The 20,451-nt window shown below is 39.0% G+C and overlaps 2 protein-coding genes across 4 annotated transcripts in view; both read left to right on the top strand.

Moving 5' to 3' along the window:
* Positions 1-20,451, top strand: part of LOC138334308 (uncharacterized) — an 88,343-nt gene that overhangs the window by 41,330 nt on the left and 26,562 nt on the right. For all 3 annotated transcript variants that reach the window (XM_069282946.1, XM_069282949.1, XM_069282948.1), the window contains exons 9-17: positions 3,630-3,822; positions 10,223-10,571; positions 12,760-12,929; positions 13,983-14,143; positions 14,413-14,595; positions 17,855-17,951; positions 18,566-18,784; positions 19,416-19,562; positions 19,957-20,143. In XM_069282946.1, the coding sequence (XP_069139047.1) occupies positions 3,630-3,822; positions 10,223-10,571; positions 12,760-12,929; positions 13,983-14,143; positions 14,413-14,595; positions 17,855-17,951; positions 18,566-18,784; positions 19,416-19,562; positions 19,957-20,143 (1,706 nt within the window). The remainder of the gene's footprint in view (positions 1-3,629; positions 3,823-10,222; positions 10,572-12,759; positions 12,930-13,982; positions 14,144-14,412; positions 14,596-17,854; positions 17,952-18,565; positions 18,785-19,415; positions 19,563-19,956; positions 20,144-20,451) is intronic.
* Positions 16,078-17,341, top strand: LOC138334309 (uncharacterized). Its single transcript, XM_069282950.1, has 2 exons — positions 16,078-16,481; positions 16,679-17,341. The coding sequence occupies exons 1-2, from the start codon at positions 16,190-16,192 to the stop codon at positions 17,299-17,301; spliced, it is 915 nt and encodes a 304-aa protein (XP_069139051.1). The 5' UTR covers positions 16,078-16,189; the 3' UTR covers positions 17,302-17,341.

The raw sequence follows: 20,451 nt of genomic DNA, 5'->3' as shown, positions 1-20,451 counted from the left end.
CATTGGCCGAGTATAAAGAGACCACACTCACTGTGGCCAAGTATAAAGGGGGCAACATTGGCCGAGTATAAAGAGACCACACTCACTGTGGCCAAGTATAAAGGGGCAACATTGGCCGAGTATAAAGAGACCACACTCACTGTGGCCAAGTATAAAGGGGCAACATTGGCCGAGTATAAAGAGACCACACTCACTGTGGCCAAGTATAAAGGGGCAACATTGGCCGAGTATAAAGAGACCACACTCACTGTGGCCAAGTATAAAGGGGCAACATTGGCCGAGTATAAAGAGACCACACTCACTGTGGCCAAGTATAAAGGGGCAACATTGGCCGAGTATAAAGAGACCACACTCACTGTGGCCAAGTATAAAGGGGCAACATTGGTCGAGTATAAAGAGACCACACTCACTGTGGCCAAGTATAAAGGGGCAACATTGGCCGAGTATAAAGAGACCACACTCACTGTGGCCAAGTATAAAGGGGCAACATTGGCCGAGTATAAAGAGACCACACTCACTGTGGCCAAGTATAAAGGGCAACATTGGCCGAGTATAAAGAGACCACACTCACTGTGGCCAAGTATAAAGGGGCAACATTGGCCGAGTATAAAGAGACCACACTCACTGTGGCCAAGTATAAAGGGGCAACATTGGCCGAGTATAAAGAGACCACACTCACTGTGGCCAAGTATAAAGGGGCAACATTGGCCGAGTATAAAGAGACCACACTCACTGTGGCCAAGTATAAAGGGGCAACATTGGCCGAGTATAAAGAGACCACACTCACTGTGGCCAAGTATAAAGGGGCAACATTGGCCGAGTATAAAGAGACCACACTCACTGTGGACAAGTATAAAGGGGCAACATTGGCCGAGTATAAAGAGACCACACTCACTGTGGCCAAGTATAAAGGGGCAACATTGGCCGAGTATAAAGAGACCACACTCACTGTGGCCAAGTATAAAGGGGCAACATTGGCCGAGTATAAAGAGACCACACTCACTGTGGCCAAGTATAAAGGGGCAACATTGGCCGAGTATAAAGAGACCACACTCACTTGTGGCCAAGTATAAAGGGGCAACATTGGCCGAGTATAAAAAGAGACCACACTACACTGTGAGTTAAAGACCAAGTATAAAGGGGCAACATTGGCCGAGTATAAAGAGACCACACTCACTGTGGCCAAGTATAAAGGGGCAACATTGGCCGAGTATAAAGAGACCACACTCACTGTGGCCAAGTATAAAGGGGCAACATTGGCCGAGTATAAAGAGACCACACTCACTGTGGCCAAGTATAAAGGGGCAACATTGGCCGAGTATAAAGAGACACCACACTCACTGTGGCCAAGTATAAAGGGGCAACATTGGCCGAGTATAAAGAGACCACACTCACTGTGGCCAAGTATAAAGGGGCAACATTGGCCGAGTATAAAGAGACCACACTCACTGTGGACAAGTATAAAGGGGCAACATTGGCCGAGTATAAAGAGACCACACTCACTGTGGCCAAGTATAAAGGGGCAACATTGGCCGAGTATAAAGAGACCACACTCACTGTGGCCAAGTATAAAGGGGCAACATTGGCCGAGTATAAAGAGACCACACTCACTGTGGCCAAGTATAAAGGGGCAACATTGGCCGAGTATAAAGAGACACACACTCACTGTGGCCAAGTATAAAGGGGCAACATTGCACTTGTGGCCAAGTATAAAAGAGACCACACTCACTGTGGCCAAGTAAAAGAGACCACACTCACTGTGGCCAAGTATAAAGGGGCAACATTGGCCGAGTATAAAGAGACCACACTCATTGTGGCCAAGTATAAAGGGGCAACATTGGCCGAGTATAAAGAGACCACACTCACTGTGGCCAAGTATAAAGAGGGGCAACATTGGTCGAGTATAAAGAGACCACACTCACTGTGGCCAAGTATAAAGGGGCAACATTGGCCGAGTATAAGAGATAAAGTAAAAGGGACATTGGCAGTATAAAGAGCCACACTCACTGTGGCCAAGTATAAAGGGGCAACATTGGCGAGTATAAAGAGATCACACTCATTGTGGCCAAGTATAAAGGGGCAACATTGGCCGAGTATAAAAAGACCACACTCACTGTGGCCAAGTATAAAGGGGCAACATTGGCCGAGTATAAAGAGACCACACTCACTGTGGCCAAGTATAAAGGGACCACACTCATTGTGGCCAAGTATAAAGGGGCAACGCACCACACTCACTGTGGCCAGTATAAAGAGGCCACCACACTCACTGTGGCCAAGTATAAAGGGCAACATTGGCGAGTATAAAGAGACCACACTCACTGTGGACCAAGTATAAAGAGACCACACTCAAGATAAAGGCACATGTGGCCAAGTATAAAGGGGCAACATTGGCCGAGTATAAAGAGACCACACTCACTGTGGCCAAGTATAAAGGGGCAACATTGGCCGAGTATAAAGAGACCACACTCACTGTGTCCAAGTATAAAGAGACCACACTCACTGTGGACAAGTATATAAAGGGGCAACATTGGCCGAGTATAAAGAGACCACACTCACTGTGGCCACAACATTGGCGAGTATAAAGAGACCACACTCACTGTGGCCAAAGAGACCACACTCACTGTGGCAAGTATAAAGGGGCAACATTGGCCGAGTATAAAGAGACCACACTCACTGTGGCCAAGTATAAAGGGGCCACACTCACTGTGGCCAAGTATAAAGAGACCACACTCACTGTGGCCAAGTATAAAGGGGCAACATTGGCCGAGTATAAAGAGACCACACTCACTGTGGCCAAGTATAAAGGGGCAACATTGGCCGAGTATAAAGAGACCACACTCACTGTGGCCAAGTAGAAAGGGGCAACATTGGCCGAGTATAAAGAGACCACACTCACTGTGGCCAAGTATAAAGGGGCTACATTGGCTGAGTATAAAGGAGCCACAGTGGTCAAGTATAAAGGGGTCACAGTGGCCCAGTATGGTGTTGTTATTTTTCTGGTCGATCTGAAATCCAAGACGGCTGCCACAGCCACCATCTTGAAAACACATTTTGAACTTCTTATCAAGTTCTACCGGTGCAGTTTAGTTGAAACTGGCATGAAATGATCCTGACATGGTCCTGACAAAGTGGTTTTTTTCGGGAAAATCCGAAACTGGATGGCCGCCACAGCCCCCGTCCAGAAAACACATTTTGAACTTCTTCTCAACTTACATCAGTACGATTTAGCTGAAACTTGCATGAAATGATCCTGACATGGTCCCGACAATTTTTTGTTATTTTTTGGGTTATTCCAAAACCCTAGATGCCAGCCACAGCCGTCATCTTGAAAACATATATTGAACATCTTCTCACAGTGCAAAATGTGGAAATTTAAAATTGTTTTATTTTCATATTACTCTGAAAAGAAAATGAGAATTTTACAAAAAACTGATGTTATTTGGCTCAACAATTGAAACACTGACAATTTGCATAATTTACATATGATACATAAATGGAAAAATTCGCAAACAAAAAATGTTTTTATACCCCTTATTATATGTAATTATCAAATACTGACATCAATGCTTCAATATTAATCAATTACAATTTTTATTTATTTTTTTTTATTTTTTTTTTTTATTCTTCAGAAAGAACTGCTTTGGTAATGCTGATGATTTGAATGGTGATGAGTGTAACTGTAAGATATCTACTAACACGAATGGTTCAGACTGTGGACAGTGTGAGGTAGGGAGATACAGAGGCCTCAGTGATCTCGACTGTCCTTTTACCTGTAACTGTCCAAGTGCTCCAGGAATACTCCTACCAGACCAGTGTAACCAGGTTTGTTCTTTACAACTCTTGTCAGAATTTTTGTTTACATATTTTCGCAACGAACATGAAATAATGTACATGATTTATAATCTTTAAATAGTCAGGTCTTAGAAAGGATAATGACTTGGCAGCTGCTCAGCTGATCTTGTTTATATGGCTTTATGATATGGGAACTGAGTACTGCTATACTTTATAACTGATTGTATTCAATGATCTACAAAATCAGCAATTTCAAAGGGCTGTGTTGAGAAATGGTAACATATCCAGTGAGTTTGTTTTTTACCTAACTTTCATTCTGATGACTTGAAGTATTGACATGCAGTCCTTTTGAGCTACTCACCATTAGAGCCTTGGTGTGTTTATCGGTTCATGGTGTTTGAGATGTTGCAATTATTTTTTTCAAAGATGTTTCAAGATACCTCAAAAGTGATATTTATACAAGCTAATATATGTGTATCATATACCAATATATGTGTATCATATACCAATATATGTGTATCATATACCAATACAGTGTATCATATACCAATATATGTGTATCATGTTATTCTATTATGTCTCTATAAGGTCAATGTGGAGGGTTACAACTGTAAAGTGTATACATTGTATGTGTTATATAGGACGGAGGGGTGTGTCTGTAAGTTCAATGTGGAGGGTTACATCTGTAAAGTGTATACATTGTATGTGTTATATAGGACGGAGGGGCGTGTCTGTAAGTTCAATGTGGAGGGTTACAACTGTAAAGTGTATACATTGTATGTGTTATATAGGACAGAGGGGCGTGTCTGTAAGTTCAATGTGGAGGGTTACATCTGTAAAGTGTATACATTGTATGTGTTATATAGGACGGAGGGGCGTGTCTCTGTAAGGTCAATGTGGAGGGTTACAACTGTAAAGTGTATACATTGTATGTGTTATTTAGGACGGAGGGGCGTGTCTGTAAGTTCAATGTGGAGGGTTACATCTGTAAAGTGTATACATTGTATGTGTTATATAGGACAGAGGGGCGTGTCTCTGTAAGGTCAATATGGAGGGTTTAACAACCGTAAAGTGTATACATTGTATGTGTTATATAGGACGGAGGGGCGTGTCTGTAAGTTCAATGTGGAGGGTTACATCTGTAAAGTGTATACATTGTATGTGTTATATAGGACAGAGGGGCGTGTCTCTGTAAGGTCAATATGGAGGGTTACATCTGTAAAGTGTATACATTGTATGTGTTATATAGGACAGAGGGGCGTGTCTGTAAGGTCAATATGGAGGGTTACATCTGTAAAGTGTATACATTGTATGTGTTATATAGGACAGAGGGGCGTGTCTGTAAGGTCAATATGGAGGGTTACAACTGTAAAGTGTATACATTGTATGTGTTATATAGGACAGAGGGGCGTGTCTCTGTAAGGTCAATATGGAGGGTTACATCTGTAAAGTGTATACATTGTATGTGTTATATAGGACAGAGGGGCGTGTCTGTAAGGTCAATATGGAGGGTTACAACTGTAAAGTGTATACATTGTATGTGTTATATAGGACAGAGGGGCGTGTCTGTAAGGTCAATGTGGAGGGTTACAACTGTAAAGTGTATACATTGTATGTGTTATATAGGACGGAGGGGCGTGTCTGTAAGGTCAATGTGGAGGGTTACAACTGTAAAGTGTATACATTGTATGTGTTATATAGGACAGAGGGGCGTGTCTCTGTAAGGTCAATGTGGAGGGTTACAACTGTAAAGTGTATACATTGTATGTGTTATATAGGACAGAGGGGCGTGTCTCTGTAAGGTCAATGTGGAGGGTTACAACTGTAAAGTGTATACATTGTATGTGTTATAAAGGACAGAGGGGCGTGTCTCTGTAAGGTCAATATGGAGGGTTTAACAACTGTAAAGTGTATACATTGTATGTGTTATATAGGACGGAGGGGCGTGTCTGTAAGGTCAATGTGGAGGGTTACAACTGTAAAGTGTATACATTGTATGTGTTATATAGGACAGAGGGGCGTGTCTGTAAGGTCAATGTGGAGGGTTTAACAACTGTAAAGTGTATACATTGTATGTGTTATATAGGACGGAGGGGCGTGTCTGTAAGGTCAATGTGGAGGGTTACAACTGTAAAGTGTATACATTGTATGTGTTATTTAGGACAGAGGGGCGTGTCTCTGTAAGGTCAATATGGAGGGTTACAACTGTAAAGTGTATACATTGTATGTGTTATATAGGACGGAGGGGCGTGTCTGTAAGTTCAATGTGGAGGGTTACAACTGTAAAGTGTATACATTGTATGTGTTATATAGGACGGAGGGGCGTGTCTGTAAGTTCAATGTGGAGGGTTACATCTGTAAAGTGTATACATTGTATGTGTTATATAGGACAGAGGGGCGTGTCTGTAAGTTCAATGTGGAGGGTTACAACTGTAAAGTGTATACATTGTATGTGTTATATAGGACTGAGGGGTTGTCTCTGTAAGGTCAATATGGAGGGTTACAACTGTAAAGTGTATACATTGTATGTGTTATTTAGGACGGAGGGGCGTGTCTCTGTAAGGTCAATGTGGAGGGTTACATCTGTAAAGTGTATACATTGTATGTGTTATATAGGACAGAGGGGCGTGTGTGTAAGGTCAATATGGAGGGTTACAACTGTAAAGTGTATACATTGTATGTGTTATATAGGACAGAGGGGCGTGTCTCTGTAAGGTCAATATGGAGGGTTACAACTGTAAAGTGTATGCATTGTATGTGTTATTTAGGACAGAGGGACGTGTGTCTGTAAGGTCAATGTGGAGGGTTACAACTGTAAAGTGTATACATTGTATGTGTTATATGGGACAAAGGGGTGTGTGTCTGTAAGTTCAATGTGGAGGGTTACATCTGTAAAGTGTATAAATTGTATGTGTGATTTAGGACAGAGGGGCGTGTCTTTGTAAGGTCATGTGGAGGGTTGCATCTGTAAAGTGTATACATTGTATGTGTTATTTAGGACGGAGGGGCGTGTCTGTAAGGTCAATATGGAGGGTTACAACTGTAAAGTGTATACATTGTATGTGTTATATACGACTGAGGGGCATGTCTCTGTAAGGTCAATATGGAGGGTTACAACTGTAAAGTGTATACATTGTATGTGTTATATAGGACAGAGGGGCGTGTCTCTGTAAGGTCAATGTGGAGGGTTACAACTGTAAAGTGTATACATTGTATGTGTTATATAGGACAGAGGGACGTGTGTCTGTAAGGTCAATGTGGAGGGTTACAACTGTAAAGTGTATACATTGTATGTGTTATATAGGACAGAGGGGTGTGTGTCTGTAAGGTCAATATGGAGGGTTACAACTGTAAAGTGTATACATTGTATGTGTTATATAGGACAGAGGGGCGTGTGTCTGTAAGGTCAATGTGGAGGGTTACAACTGTAAAGTGTATACATTGTATGTGTTATATGGGACAGAGGGGTGTGTGTCTGTAAGGTCAATGTGGAGGGTTACAACTGTAAAGTGTATACATTGTATGTGTTATATAGGACAGAGGGATGTGTGTCTGTAAGGTCAATGTGGAGGGTTACAACTGTAAAGTGTATACATTGTATGTGTTATATAGGACAGAGGGGCGTGTCTCTGTAAGGTCAATATGGAGGGTTACAACTGTAAAGTGTATACATTGTATGTGTTATATGGGACAGAGGGGTGTGTGTCTGTAAGGTCAATATGGAGGGTTACAACTGTAAAGTGTATACATTGTATGTGTTATATGGGACAGAGGGGCGTGTGTCTGTAAGGTCAATATGGAGGGTTACAACTGTAAAGTGTATACATTGTATGTGTTATATAGGACAGAGGGGCGTGTCTCTGTAAGGTCAATATGGAGGGTTACAACTGTAAAGTGTATACATTGTATGTGTTATATAGGACAGAGGGGTTGTCTCTGTAAGGTCAATGTGGAGGGTTACAACTGTCAAGTGTATACATTGTATGTGTTATATAGGACTGAGGGGTTGTCTCTGTAAGGTCAATATGGAGGGTTACATCTGTAAAGTGTATACATTGTATGTGTTATATAGGACTGAGGGGTTGTCTCTGTAAGGTCAATATGGAGGGTTACATCTGTAAAGTGTATACATTGTATGTGTTATATAGGACAGAGGGGCGTGTCTGTAAGGTCAATATGGAGGGTTACATCTGTAAAGTGTATACATTGTATGTGTTATATAGGACAGAGGGGCGTGTCTGTAAGGTCAATATGGAGGGTTACAACTGTAAAGTGTATACATTGTATGTGTTATATAGGACAGAGGGGCGTGTCTGTAAGGTCAATATGGAGGGTTACAACTGTAAAGTGTATACATTGTATGTGTTATATAGGACAGAGGGGCGTGTCTGTAAGGTCAATATGGAGGGTTACAACTGTAAAGTGTATACATTGTATGTGTTATATATAGGACAGAGGGGTTGTCTCTGTAAGGTCAATATGGAGGGTTACAACTGTAAAGTGTATACATTGTATGTGTTATATAGGACAGAGGGGCGTGTCTGTAAGTTCAATGTGGAGGGTTACATCTGTAAAGTGTATACATTGTATGTGTTATATAGGACAGAGGGGCGTGTGTCTGTAAGGTCAATATGGAGGGTTACAACTGTAAAGTGTATACATTGTATGTGTTATATAGGACAGAGGGGCGTGTCTGTAAGGTCAATATGGAGGGTTACAACTGTAAAGTGTATACATTGTATGTGTTATATAGGACAGAGGGGCGTGTCTGTAAGGTCAATATGGAGGGTTACAACTGTAAAGTGTATACATTGTATGTGTTATATAGGACAGAGGGGCGTGTCTCTGTAAGGTCAATGTGGAGGGTTACAACTGTAAAGTGTATACATTGTATGTGTTATATAGGACAGAGGGGCGTGTCTGTAAGGTCAATATGGAGGGTTACAACTGTAAAGTGTATACATTGTATGTGTTATATAGGACAGAGGGGCGTGTCTGTAAGTTCAATGTGGAGGGTTACATCTGTAAAGTGTATACATTGTATGTGTTATATAGGACAGAGGGGCGTGTCTGTAAGGTCAATTTGGAGGGTTACAACTGTAAAGTGTATACATTGTATGTGTTATATAGGACAGAGGGGCGTGTCTGTAAGGTCAATGTGGAGGGTTACAACTGTAAAGTGTATACATTGTATGTGTTATATAGGACAGAGGGGTTGTCTCTGTAAGGTCAATGTGGAGGGTTACAACTGTCAAGTGTATACATTGTATGTGTTATATAGGACTGAGGGGTTGTCTCTGTAAGGTCAATATGGAGGGTTACATCTGTAAAGTGTATACATTGTATGTGTTATATAGGACAGAGGGGCGTGTCTGTAAGTTCAATGTGGAGGGTTACATCTGTAAAGTGTATACATTGTATGTGTTATATAGGACAGAGGGGCGTGTGTCTGTAAGGTCAATATGGAGGGTTACATCTGTAAAGTGTATACATTGTATGTGTTATTTAGGACAGAGGGACGTGTGTCTGTAAGGTCAATGTGGAGGGTTACAACTGTAAAGTGTATGCATTGCATGTGTTATTTAGGACAGAGGGACGTGTGTCTGTAAGGTCATGGTCATGTGGAGGGTAACAACTGTAAAGTGTATACATTGTATGTGTTATATAGGACAGAGGGGTTGTCTCTGTAAGGTCAATGTGGAGGGTTACAACTGTCAAGTGTATACATTGTATGCTTTATTTAGGACAGGGGCGTGTCTCTGTAAGGTCAATATGGAGGGTAACAACTGTAAAGTGTATACATTGTATGTGTTATATAGGACAGAGGGGTTGTCTCTGTAAGGTCAATATGGAGGGTTACATCTGTAAAGTGTATACATTGTATGTGTTATATAGGACAGAGGGGCGTGTCTCTGTAAGGTCAATGTGGAGGGTTACAACTGTAAAGTGTATACATTGTATGTGTTATATAGGACTGAGGGGTTGTCTCTGTAAGGTCAATGTGGAGGGTTACAACTGTCAAGTGTATACATTGTATGCTTTATTTAGGACAGAGGGGCGTGTCTCTGTAAGGTCAATATGGAGGGTTACAACTGTAAAGTGTATACATTGTATGTGTTATATAGGACAGAGGGGCGTGTCTCTGTAAGGTCAATGTGGAGGGTTACAACTGTAAAGTGTATACATTGTATGTGTTATATAGGACAGAGGGGCGTGTCTGTAAGGTCAATGTGGAGGGTTACAACTGTAAAGTGTATACATTGTATGTGTTATATAGGACAGAGGGGTTGTCTCTGTAAGGTCAATGTGGAGGGTTACAACTGTCAAGTGTATACATTGTATGTGTTATATAGGACAGAGGGGTGTGTGTCTGTAAGGTCAATGTGGAGGGTTACAACTGTAAAGTGTATACATTGTATGTGTTATATAGGATGGAGGGGCGTGTCACTGTAAAACCAATGTGGAGGGTTACAACTGCGACACCTGTAAATCCTTAGCCTATAACCTGACTGCTGCCAATCCTAACGGCTGTATGACATGTACGTCGTGTGACGTGAAAGGAAGTCAGAGGTGTGATGATACTACTGGTGCCTGTGTGTGTAAAAGTAATGTGGCTGGAGCCCAGTGTGACCGCTGCTCACCCGACCACTACGGCCTACAGGATCCTGGATTTGAAGGCTGCGAACCGTGTGATTGTAGTAGGGAGGGAAAAAATCCAAATGGACCAAGTCAATGTAACATCACAACAGGACAATGTCAGTGTAAAGAATATGTCACAGGTAAGGGACATCAGGTGTTGACAATGTCAGTGTAAAGAATATGTCACAGGTAAGGGACATCAGGTGTTGACAATGTCAGTGTAAAGAATGTGTCACAGGTAAGGGACATCAGGTGTTGACAATGTCAGTGTAAAGAATGTGTCACAGGTAAGGGACATCAGGTGTTGACAATGTCAGTGTAAAGAATATGTCACAGGTAAGGGACATCAGGTGTTGCTATTTTTGTGTGTGTAAGGATAAGTGACTGTTGATCAATAGCTTAATGTGCCATAACTTTACATAAAGTTTTGACATGTTTTCTTCAGTAATCTATTGATAACAATAAGGTTTGATGAATTAAGCCGAAAATGTATATGATTCTAGCAAACTTTAGTTAAAACACAAAATTTATGCACTTCAAACCTATACTTTGTAAATATTGTAATTCTCAAAATGTAGTTTACTTTCAGTGATGAATAACATATTAAAAGATCTTCTTGATTTTTGTCTGTTTTTAATTCAAAATATATATATAAGATTGAATAAATTGAGTGTTTTAAAGTATGGTGTTTTAAAGTATATGCACTGTGTATTGACTGAATTTACATGTCTCTGTGTCTAGTAATATCCTGTACATGCACGTCTTTGTGTGTATGTATGTATACGTATGTACATAAGTTGTTATGACATTTTAGAGGCAAGCAAATGTATCGGTTGAGAGAGTTACTTTGACCCTGCATGACCCTGTCCCTACTTGTGCACGAGCTTTACCTGGACCAACAGATCAACTCCATACCTCTGTATGAGTTTGTCACGCTCCATTGTATAATTATATGTATCTTAGTTTGTAAGTTGGATTTCGCGCCATTTAAGTTTCCCTAAAGAGTCACAAGGTAAGTCACGCATGCGCACAGGTGCGAGTTGAAAGCAGAGGACACAGGTAAAATGGTAGCGAACGATAGCAGGGTTGGAACTCAGGGCGCGAAATACAGCTTGTTGTAAGTAAATACATTCATATGTCCTTGTCATAGTATTAATTATAATGAGGTTTCATAAGTATAGGTGTTTGCTATAGTTTATAAGTTTTGGTTAGGTGTAATTCACCCGGCGTGTGTGCTTGCGTACGCGGCAATGTGTGTGCACGGGCCATGTGTATATGCGTGGGTATGAGGCCGGGTGTGTTGTGTAAAGCATTGTTAGGTTGTTAAGTCAGCATTCGTGATATTATTTACCGTAAATGCTTAGAAATGAGATGATTATCTTAGTATTTGTGATATAGCTATATAGTATGCCTTTGAGATAGTCAATATTTAGATAAAAAGCATTGATTTGTATAGAGCGAACATATAAATTGTTTATTGGTGTTATATCATACCATATGTATATTATAGCTTTCCACCCATGGAGAACTACAGAACTATCCAAAAACTGATGGATACATATGCCATTAAGCCATATCGTCGCTAGCCAATGTGACCTCCACATTTACCAGAAGGTCTGTGTGGCCTCTACGACTACTAGCGGGTCTGTGTGACCTCTACATTCACCAGTGACGGGTCTGTGTGACCTCTACATTCACCAGTGACGGGTCTGTGTGACCTTCACCTAGTCTAAATGACTTTTACCTCGGTCTGTGTGACCTCTTCCTTGACTAGCAAGTCTGATTGTGTGACCTTCATCTTGGTCTGTGTGACCTTTACCTTTACTGGAAGGTCTGGTCTGTGTGACCGTCATCGTGGCCTTTGTGACCTCCACCTCAGCCGGCGGGTCTGGGTGACCTTTACCTTGGTTTGTGCGACATTGACAGCGGCAAATTGGCAATACTGTGCAGTGGTACTGAACATTATTGCGGAACAGTGGATTGGGCCAATGGAAAGCAGCCATATAATGAACATTTTTATATCGTTGTAAATAAACATCTGTACATAATATATTATGATAAGGTTATGATAAGGTTAGATGGAGAGAGCCTGTTGTATGAGTGTGTGTTATGTGCTGGTATGACTGTAATTAGTATTATTTGTTGTAAATAAACTTGTAAATATTGTATTCTGGGAGTCTGACTGATGCTTAAAGGAAGGTTGAACAATTCCGGTCGGTTATCGTTAAAGAGTTTAAGAAGTATATAATGAACATCAAAGGTCTTTTAATTAGATTTTTCACAACTAAAAAGTCACATTTTTATTTTCTTGACTTCATTTTATTTCAGGTAGGAAATGTGACCAGTGTATAGCTGGATACAAAGCTCTGGATTTCTCTGATTCTAGAGGATGTAGTGATTGTAGATGTAATAAGATTGGCTCACAGAACATCACATCATGTGACCAAATCTCAGGACAGTGTGTTTGTCTGTACGGAGTCAACAACAATCTGCGATGTGTGAGTACCCTTAATGCTATAGTCTACATCAGGTTTTCCAATTTTCACTGTTCAAATACCTATCATTAGATTTCTACAGTGTACATTGTCTAAATCGGATGTCACCACGACCTATGTATTTTGTTGGTATTATTAGCAAGGTTTTGGGTCATGCATATTTTAATTTTTGTGAATTAAAAGAAAAAGTGCCAGACCATTACATCATTGGCATTGTAAACGAGCTGCAAATTCTGAATTTAAATTTGATCGAAACGTACGAGAAGTAAATCAAAAATTATAATTGGTTTGGTTTATAAAGTAACTTTGTTGATATTTTGCGGTCAGTTGTTCAAAATGTTGACCATATTCGGAGATCTATTTTTTTGACATCTGCATTTTTTTTACTGTTATTTAGAAAAATAAAACTAACGTAAATCCCAAAATATTCATTCAAAACTTTGCAAGAATCAACTTTTGTGATCTACGTCAATCGATTGTTGAGTCTCCACTGATCACTAACTTCTCAACCAATTGTGAAAAATATCTTCAGATTGATCCTCACAAACAGGCATTTTGAAAAACCATTAATACACTGATAAATTATTGAACGGTAATTCTGGGAGAAAAACACAAAAAGCTGGACTTTTTACACCTCATTGCAGGAACAACAATGCGATCTGCTTGAAAAATTTTAATGTAAGTGGGTAGAGCTTTGCGACATAGATTGTAACAAGCAATATGATTGATTACTGGGAAAGAAGTGGATGATCTCAAATTTCTTTTTAGATGTAGATTTCTTATCAATTTTAAGAGAAAATGTGACATGTATGCAACACTGCATCTTCAATAATTTTAGAATTGGGATAGAATGTCATTTCATGAATCTACTGGATATTAGATCATGAATTTTACCGTTTTTAATTGAATTCATCTTGAAGTGTTAAAACTAAAATTTGTGATTGAATCTCCAGTAGATTCATGAAAGATGACATTTTATCTCCTTAATGTTATAGATAGAAAGGGGTCCAGATTAGAAAAAGGTGAGATTTGACAAATTATACTATGTATTTACAGGACCCCATGTTCGACACGGATTCTTTAGAACCTGCTTTTGGTCCGATAGCAGGTGGTACAGAGGTGACCTTGAGAGGCCAATTCTTCAGAAAAAACGATAGCGACAGCACCCTTGTGAAGATCTTCGTTGATGGTGAACCCCAGTTCCTTAATGTAACACGGTAAGTCTCGTTTGAGTCAGCTAGGACATGAAATATTTGATAGGGTTACACTACAACAGATATGCAAATGATCCTTGCCACTATTTTAATAATGTCCTTGTTTAACTTCACTTATTACTTTTCACCCCTGAAAATTCATAATGAAAGCTTCCAACCTTTAGAAGAGTTCCAATGTGCCTTCAGGAATGAATGATATCAAGATATAAATGAGCAGTTTAAGAATGAAATAAAACGTCCTGCTATTTATATGCAGTAGAATCTTTTTTCAGACATGAGGCGAAAATCCTGGTATTTGTTACAAACAGACGTAGCTCTACTGGTCAGTTTACGATTGTAGTACAATGGCCGAAATCTGTAGGATTTGATGAGGATGACTTCTCTAAAAAATTTCCCTTTACATTCCGAGCCAACCCAGAAGTAACAGAGCCGATGAATGCTACAGTATTTAGAAGGTATGAATTAAGTCGGTAGTTACCTGACCATTTAAAATCAAGATAAATGTATATCAAATTCTGCTTAGAAAATCATAAAATTGGAAAGAAAGTTGTCATAAAATCAGATGTAAGAATAGGTTTAGTTTGAATTAGGTTGACCCTTGTTGGATTCAGAGTTCTAAAAGAAGAAACACTCTAATGACCTAGACTTGTATTTCTGCCCCACTACGATGCTCTTTGATATGCTCCAATACAAGATCTAACAACTCCCCGTTTGGGGTCAGCATGATCCCTGGCCTAGAAGCAGAACATCTCTGGACATACTATATATAGCTAGTAGCCGTTTATACTTTCAAGAGAATCTACCACATCAAAGATTTCACAGGCAACACACTGATTGACTAACCATAGGGGTCATGCTGTCATGAGATGACCCCAAACAGGACGTTGTTAGATCTTGTATTGAAGCGTAACGTAGACTGTCTAAGTGGAGCGGAATTACAAGTCTAATTTTTGTGTCACCTGCAAAACAAGGGCGAAACTTAGGTATCACTATGTTGGCATTCGACCGATAATGGTCGAAATCCGTCAATATTTTCAAGAGTTATGTGACTTTAAAATTGTCAAAACAGATAAATGGTTTCCACTCAATAACTTTAATATTTATTGTACAATTTCAACCAAATTATAAATTGTTTTATATCAATGAGATCTCCGATGAGTTCAATAATGGTCAAAATCTGTCAATATTTGCAAAAGTTACGCGACTTTGAATTGTCAATCCATGGTTTCCGCTTGATAACTTTAGTATTTATTGTCCGATTTCAACCAAATTTGGTATATTATTTATATCAATGAGATCTTAGATGGGTTTGATGCTGGTCAAAATCCATCAATGTTTGCAGTTATGGGGCTTCAACTAGTTATTAACAATATTTTCAATTATTATACCTTTACTTCTTTTTCGCTATATAAAAAGTAGTCAATAGAAATGGTATTAAAATTTTCACTGTCATAAAAAGCTATTCCCCGGTAAATAGTCATTTGGACTATTTACCGTGGGAAAAGGCTATTTACCTGCATTCAAATTTGGCGGACTTTTCCTCTATAGCGATTTTGATTGGACGTCATCTGACGACGTTTCATGACGTCAGATGACGTTTATGTGATGTCATTGATGTTCCATCGCAAAGCGACAAGGCTGGTGTTTGGGAAAATGGCTGTAAACAGAACACGATTTGACAACTTTGACGAGGAAACACTAACAAAGTTGGTAAACGAAAGAGACAGTTCAAATACCCAACAGGTTATCAAAACTGCGGTAAACATCTTGAAGGATTACCTCCGAGAAAAATCACTTGGAACGATCAGTGAACTTGAGGGTGAAACAAGCGAAAATGTGAACGGTATTCTTCGAAAGTTTTACGAGGAGTTGAAAAAAGTTGATGGATCCCGATACACTAAAAAATCCATGATTACAATCAGGTATGGATTGCAAAAGTACTTTTTAAAGAAGCGCGATGAGGATATTATAAACACCGACGCATTTAAGAAAGCAAATGAAATGTTCAAGGTGGTGTTGGTGAACCTAAAATAGGCGGGATTAGGGGATATGAAACACAAAGCTCCAATTGATGCAAAAGACATGGAGAAGCTTTACGCAAGTGAAATCTTTTCTACAAATACCTCGGAGGGATTACAAAACCGGACAATATTTGAATATCTATACTATTTCTGTAATAGAGGCCGTGAGAACCTGAGAGATATTCAGAAAAATGATTTCAACATCAATACTGATGCTACAGGGAGACGATACGTCACCGTCACCAGTCGGCAAACAAAAAACCATCGAGGCGACGATTTAAGAGACAATGACAAGGAGGGACGCATGTATGATCAACCAGGTACTGTAACGTTGATTTTATTGATAGTTTTAATATTTCAAATTTGAAAAAGCGTATTTAAAGGTGTAGCTTATACAAACAATACCAAATTCGTTTACAATTACGTCGTGTTCATTTTTCATTAGCATTGACTTTTGTCATTTGTATGAGTCAAGTAAATAATGCATTTCATTTTCCTTCCTCTTCATATGTTTCAGGGAATCCTAATTGTCCTGTGGCTACTATTGAGAAATACCTAAGCAAATTAAATCCTAACAATGACAACTTCTGGCAAAGGCCGAAGAAAACTGTCGATCAGAGCATGGATGTGTGGTATGATAATTGCGCTGTAGGTAAAAATACTTTGAACAATTTCATGTCACGGCTCAGCAAAGATGCAGGTCTCTCTGTTAAATACACCAACCATTGTATACGGGCAACATGTATCACGACGCTTGACCAAAAGGGAGTCGAAGCAAGGCACATCATGGGCATAAGCGGGCACAAATCGGAAAACTCTATCAGGTCTTATAGTGAGAGACTAAGTGAAAACAAGAAACGCCAAATTTCGGACATACTAAGTGAAAATGTTGTCCCAGCAAAGTCTCCAAAACTACACAACTCTGTCAACGGAAATGAACTAGCTACATGCTCTTCCAACCTCCAGCTTCCCGACTTTTTAGACGACGAATTCGAAAGTATAATGGCTGACATTACTGCATATGAGGTAGCCGCTACTAGGACAAATGTCTGCAATAACATCCCAATGAGTACATCAGGCTATATTCCAGGAAATTTCCATCTCAATAATTGCAATGTTACCATCAATATCACAAAGTAGAATTAACTGGATCATATAAATACTGACTGTCACTACTGTATGGGATATTATATATGTTATCTTATTTACTGTTTGTGCATTTCTTGAATATCAATAAAATTTCATTAATTTAATACAGTATTTCAGTTGTGTTTTTTGTCAGAACTATAATTATAAAACACAGACATGGTCAGAGGTATGGGTATTATGGTGACGAACATATTATTACCAATAAAATGTTCTTGATTTTACGCGTCATTTAATCATGATGACATCTTCGTCACTGTAATAGTATACACCATGTATGCTTTTTACATAGCGAAAATGAAGCAAAGGTATAATAAAACACTTATTGAATGGGTATATTCGGGAAATAGCACTTTTATGGTTCCCCTCGGCTTCGCCTGGGAAAATAGTTCGTGTCTCTGGGAACCATAAAAGTGCTATTTCCCGAATATACCCATGCAATAAGTGTCTACTGTAAATAACTATTTTTGTGATGCTGTACAGGCGACACATCCACTTCCGTGAAATTCTTGTAATTAGATTGGAAAAACATGTATCTTTTCTTCAGTGGAGGCTGTTTTGTGAAGATCAGAGGAAGAAACTTTGGCAGTGTGCAGGGAGTGCGGATGATAGCTCATGCGGGAAATACAGAAGTGTTGGGTCAGGTGAGTCTCATTATTACAGTAAATACATGTGCAGGTCACCAGTGATAGAGACAGCAGACTTCAGTGATAGGTTTTCATGCCACAACTCTAGATATCCTTGGTTAATCAGCCACAAGCTTCATTCATGGGATTGGATTCAAGGTCCAACAGTCGAAGGACAAATTCACTCAGTCACTTTAGAGCAAAATTATGTTTATGTGCAATAAAAGCAAGTTAATCTTTAGCTGATCATGCAAGCACATCTAGACTTTATCAAGATTTTTCTATGTGTTTCCTTAGGATAGTGTTAATTCCAGGGCCCAGTTTCATCAATGTTGCTTGAAGGAATTCCTTAACCTTTAAATAAATTCTCTGTAGAAAAACATTATACAAGTAGCGGTAATTATTTATATAGTACTTTCCTATATTTACATTGTGATTTTACTGATTTCTCTTAAAATTAACTCTTAATTAAATCAAGTAAGTTCCATACTACTCAGATTTTCCCTTAACTTTGGTATTGTTTTCGTATATATAGATAATTTAAGTGATGTCTTCCCTAAGTTAAGGAATGTGTATGAAACTAGGACCTGAACTACAAATGTATGAAAGCTAATATTTCCAATATCTTACAGCCTTGTACCAATATAGGAGACGTCCTAATCAACTGCCCGTCCCCTGACCTAAGGAACTTCACGAGTCTATCGACCACCAGTTACGGACTACAGATGGACGGTATGACAATGTACAGGAATCTAAACGGGGCAAGTCTCTCTTTAGTGAACGACCCAAAGGTTTACATCAACGTCGATCTGACAATTGATAATGTCTTCACTAAAAATCTAGTTATCAAGGTAAGTGTCCATGTTGGTTTGAATTTACTGAAGAAGGATTTATCACAAGGAATGTTTATACTCAGTCAATGTATATTAAAATGAATGCTGATTAAATAGATCATAACTTATAATCTAAAATATTAATTTAATATTAAGGAGCAAAACATATTTTGTAGATGGAAATTAGAGATCAACTTCCTATTACAGTATAGTGGTTAAATTTTTCAGATGGTTTAACCTTCAAAAAAATATGTCCCGTACATAGAGAATCACTTGATATTGACCACATGAATTTAAAATGCCATATACTATGTAGAAGAGACTTGGTTTGTATACCGTATTTGACCCAGGCCGTTTAAAAAATTGGAAAAGGATAAGGGGAAACGTATATCCTTTCAAAAAATTTTTGTACAAAATAAGCCATCAATCAGTTGCAAAAATAAATCAAGTAAAGTAACCTAAGGTTTTCATATTTTCAGTCTGCATTAATTCAACGTCAGTGAAATGGAGACCTCAAAAAGGGCAAGGGATACTTATAGTGATATGGGGCTTATTGGGCCAAATACGGTACCGGTATATATTTATTTCATTGTTATTTTATTCTTTTTATTACTTGACCTGTTCATCTTTTCTGATTTCATAATAACAGGGTTCAAACTTAGATCAAGCATGTACAGATAATTTTGAGATAAAGCTTGGCGATGATGTCTGCCCCATCGAATCAATGACCAGTAACGAAGTGACATGTTCCCCCGTGGTTACGTTTCCTGGGGATACGAAGGAGGCAGAACTCAAGGTAATAATTTACCTGATATTGAGGAAATGTATTTTGTGATATTAAACTTTTAAATCTGTGATCTTGAATGTAGGTCAAGTTAATTGATTTGATTAAAAGGTATTCCTTGACTCTAAAAAAAATACCTGAGTTGTGTGTTAAAATTGCAAAGACGAGACAGTTTTAGATTGGGTTTATCCCCAGCGACCAGGTAGCTCAATAGATAGAGCATTCAGCTTGTGTGTCAGGGGGTCAGGCCATATATTTTTTATTATAGCTGCAGGAAATTCCTACTGTATAGGAATATGCCATTATTTTCTTGGTCAATATGTCTGACTCTCTTTAGTGACTATACATTTATTTATTATATACACGTATATATATCATTCTATATCCTGCATAATTCCTTTTTTAGGTTATTGTAGGAAATTTCCAGTCGACTGTAGGGATCGTGAAGATCAAATCTTTCTGGGTCACGTGGCAGTTCATCGTCATTGCTGCATCTCTGGGAGGCCTCATTGTCATCATCATTCTCATTGTCATCATCGTCAAATGTTGTCGTCGCTGCCAAGCTGAAAAGTTTAATGACAGGAAAACCTCAAGTAAGTCAGATTTTATAGAAAATTAAGTACAGAAGCTATGATAATATTTCTAAAAAAAAATTTATTATGAATAAGTCATAATTGATTCATCATTGTATTTTGACACATTGGCTTCAAACTCGTGACCAAGAGGTGGAGGGCTTGTGGTTATATGTTGGGATACCTTAACCACCTGGCCACAACTGTCTTACTAGTTAAGGAGGTAGACTGTACAATGATGGCCAATCAATGATGGAGATGTTGTTTAAGTGTCAACCAATCAATGATGGGGATGTTGTTTAAGTGTCAACCAATCAATGATGGGGATG

Source organism: Argopecten irradians, chromosome 11, assembly GCF_041381155.1.
Source record: "Argopecten irradians isolate NY chromosome 11, Ai_NY, whole genome shotgun sequence".
Taxonomy (NCBI): Eukaryota; Metazoa; Mollusca; class Bivalvia; order Pectinida; family Pectinidae; genus Argopecten; species Argopecten irradians.
Note: the sequence above shows the minus strand (reverse complement) of the source record. Positions and strands in the feature narration are given on the sequence as shown.

Coding starts and splice junctions, on each gene's coding strand:
- LOC138334309 (XM_069282950.1), top strand. CDS start 16,190: ATGAAACACAAAGCTCCAATTGATGCAAAAGACATGGAGAAGCTTTAC. Junction 16,482..16,678: donor ACGCATGTATGATCAACCAG/GTACTGTAACGT, acceptor CATATGTTTCAG/GGAATCCTAATTGTCCTGTG.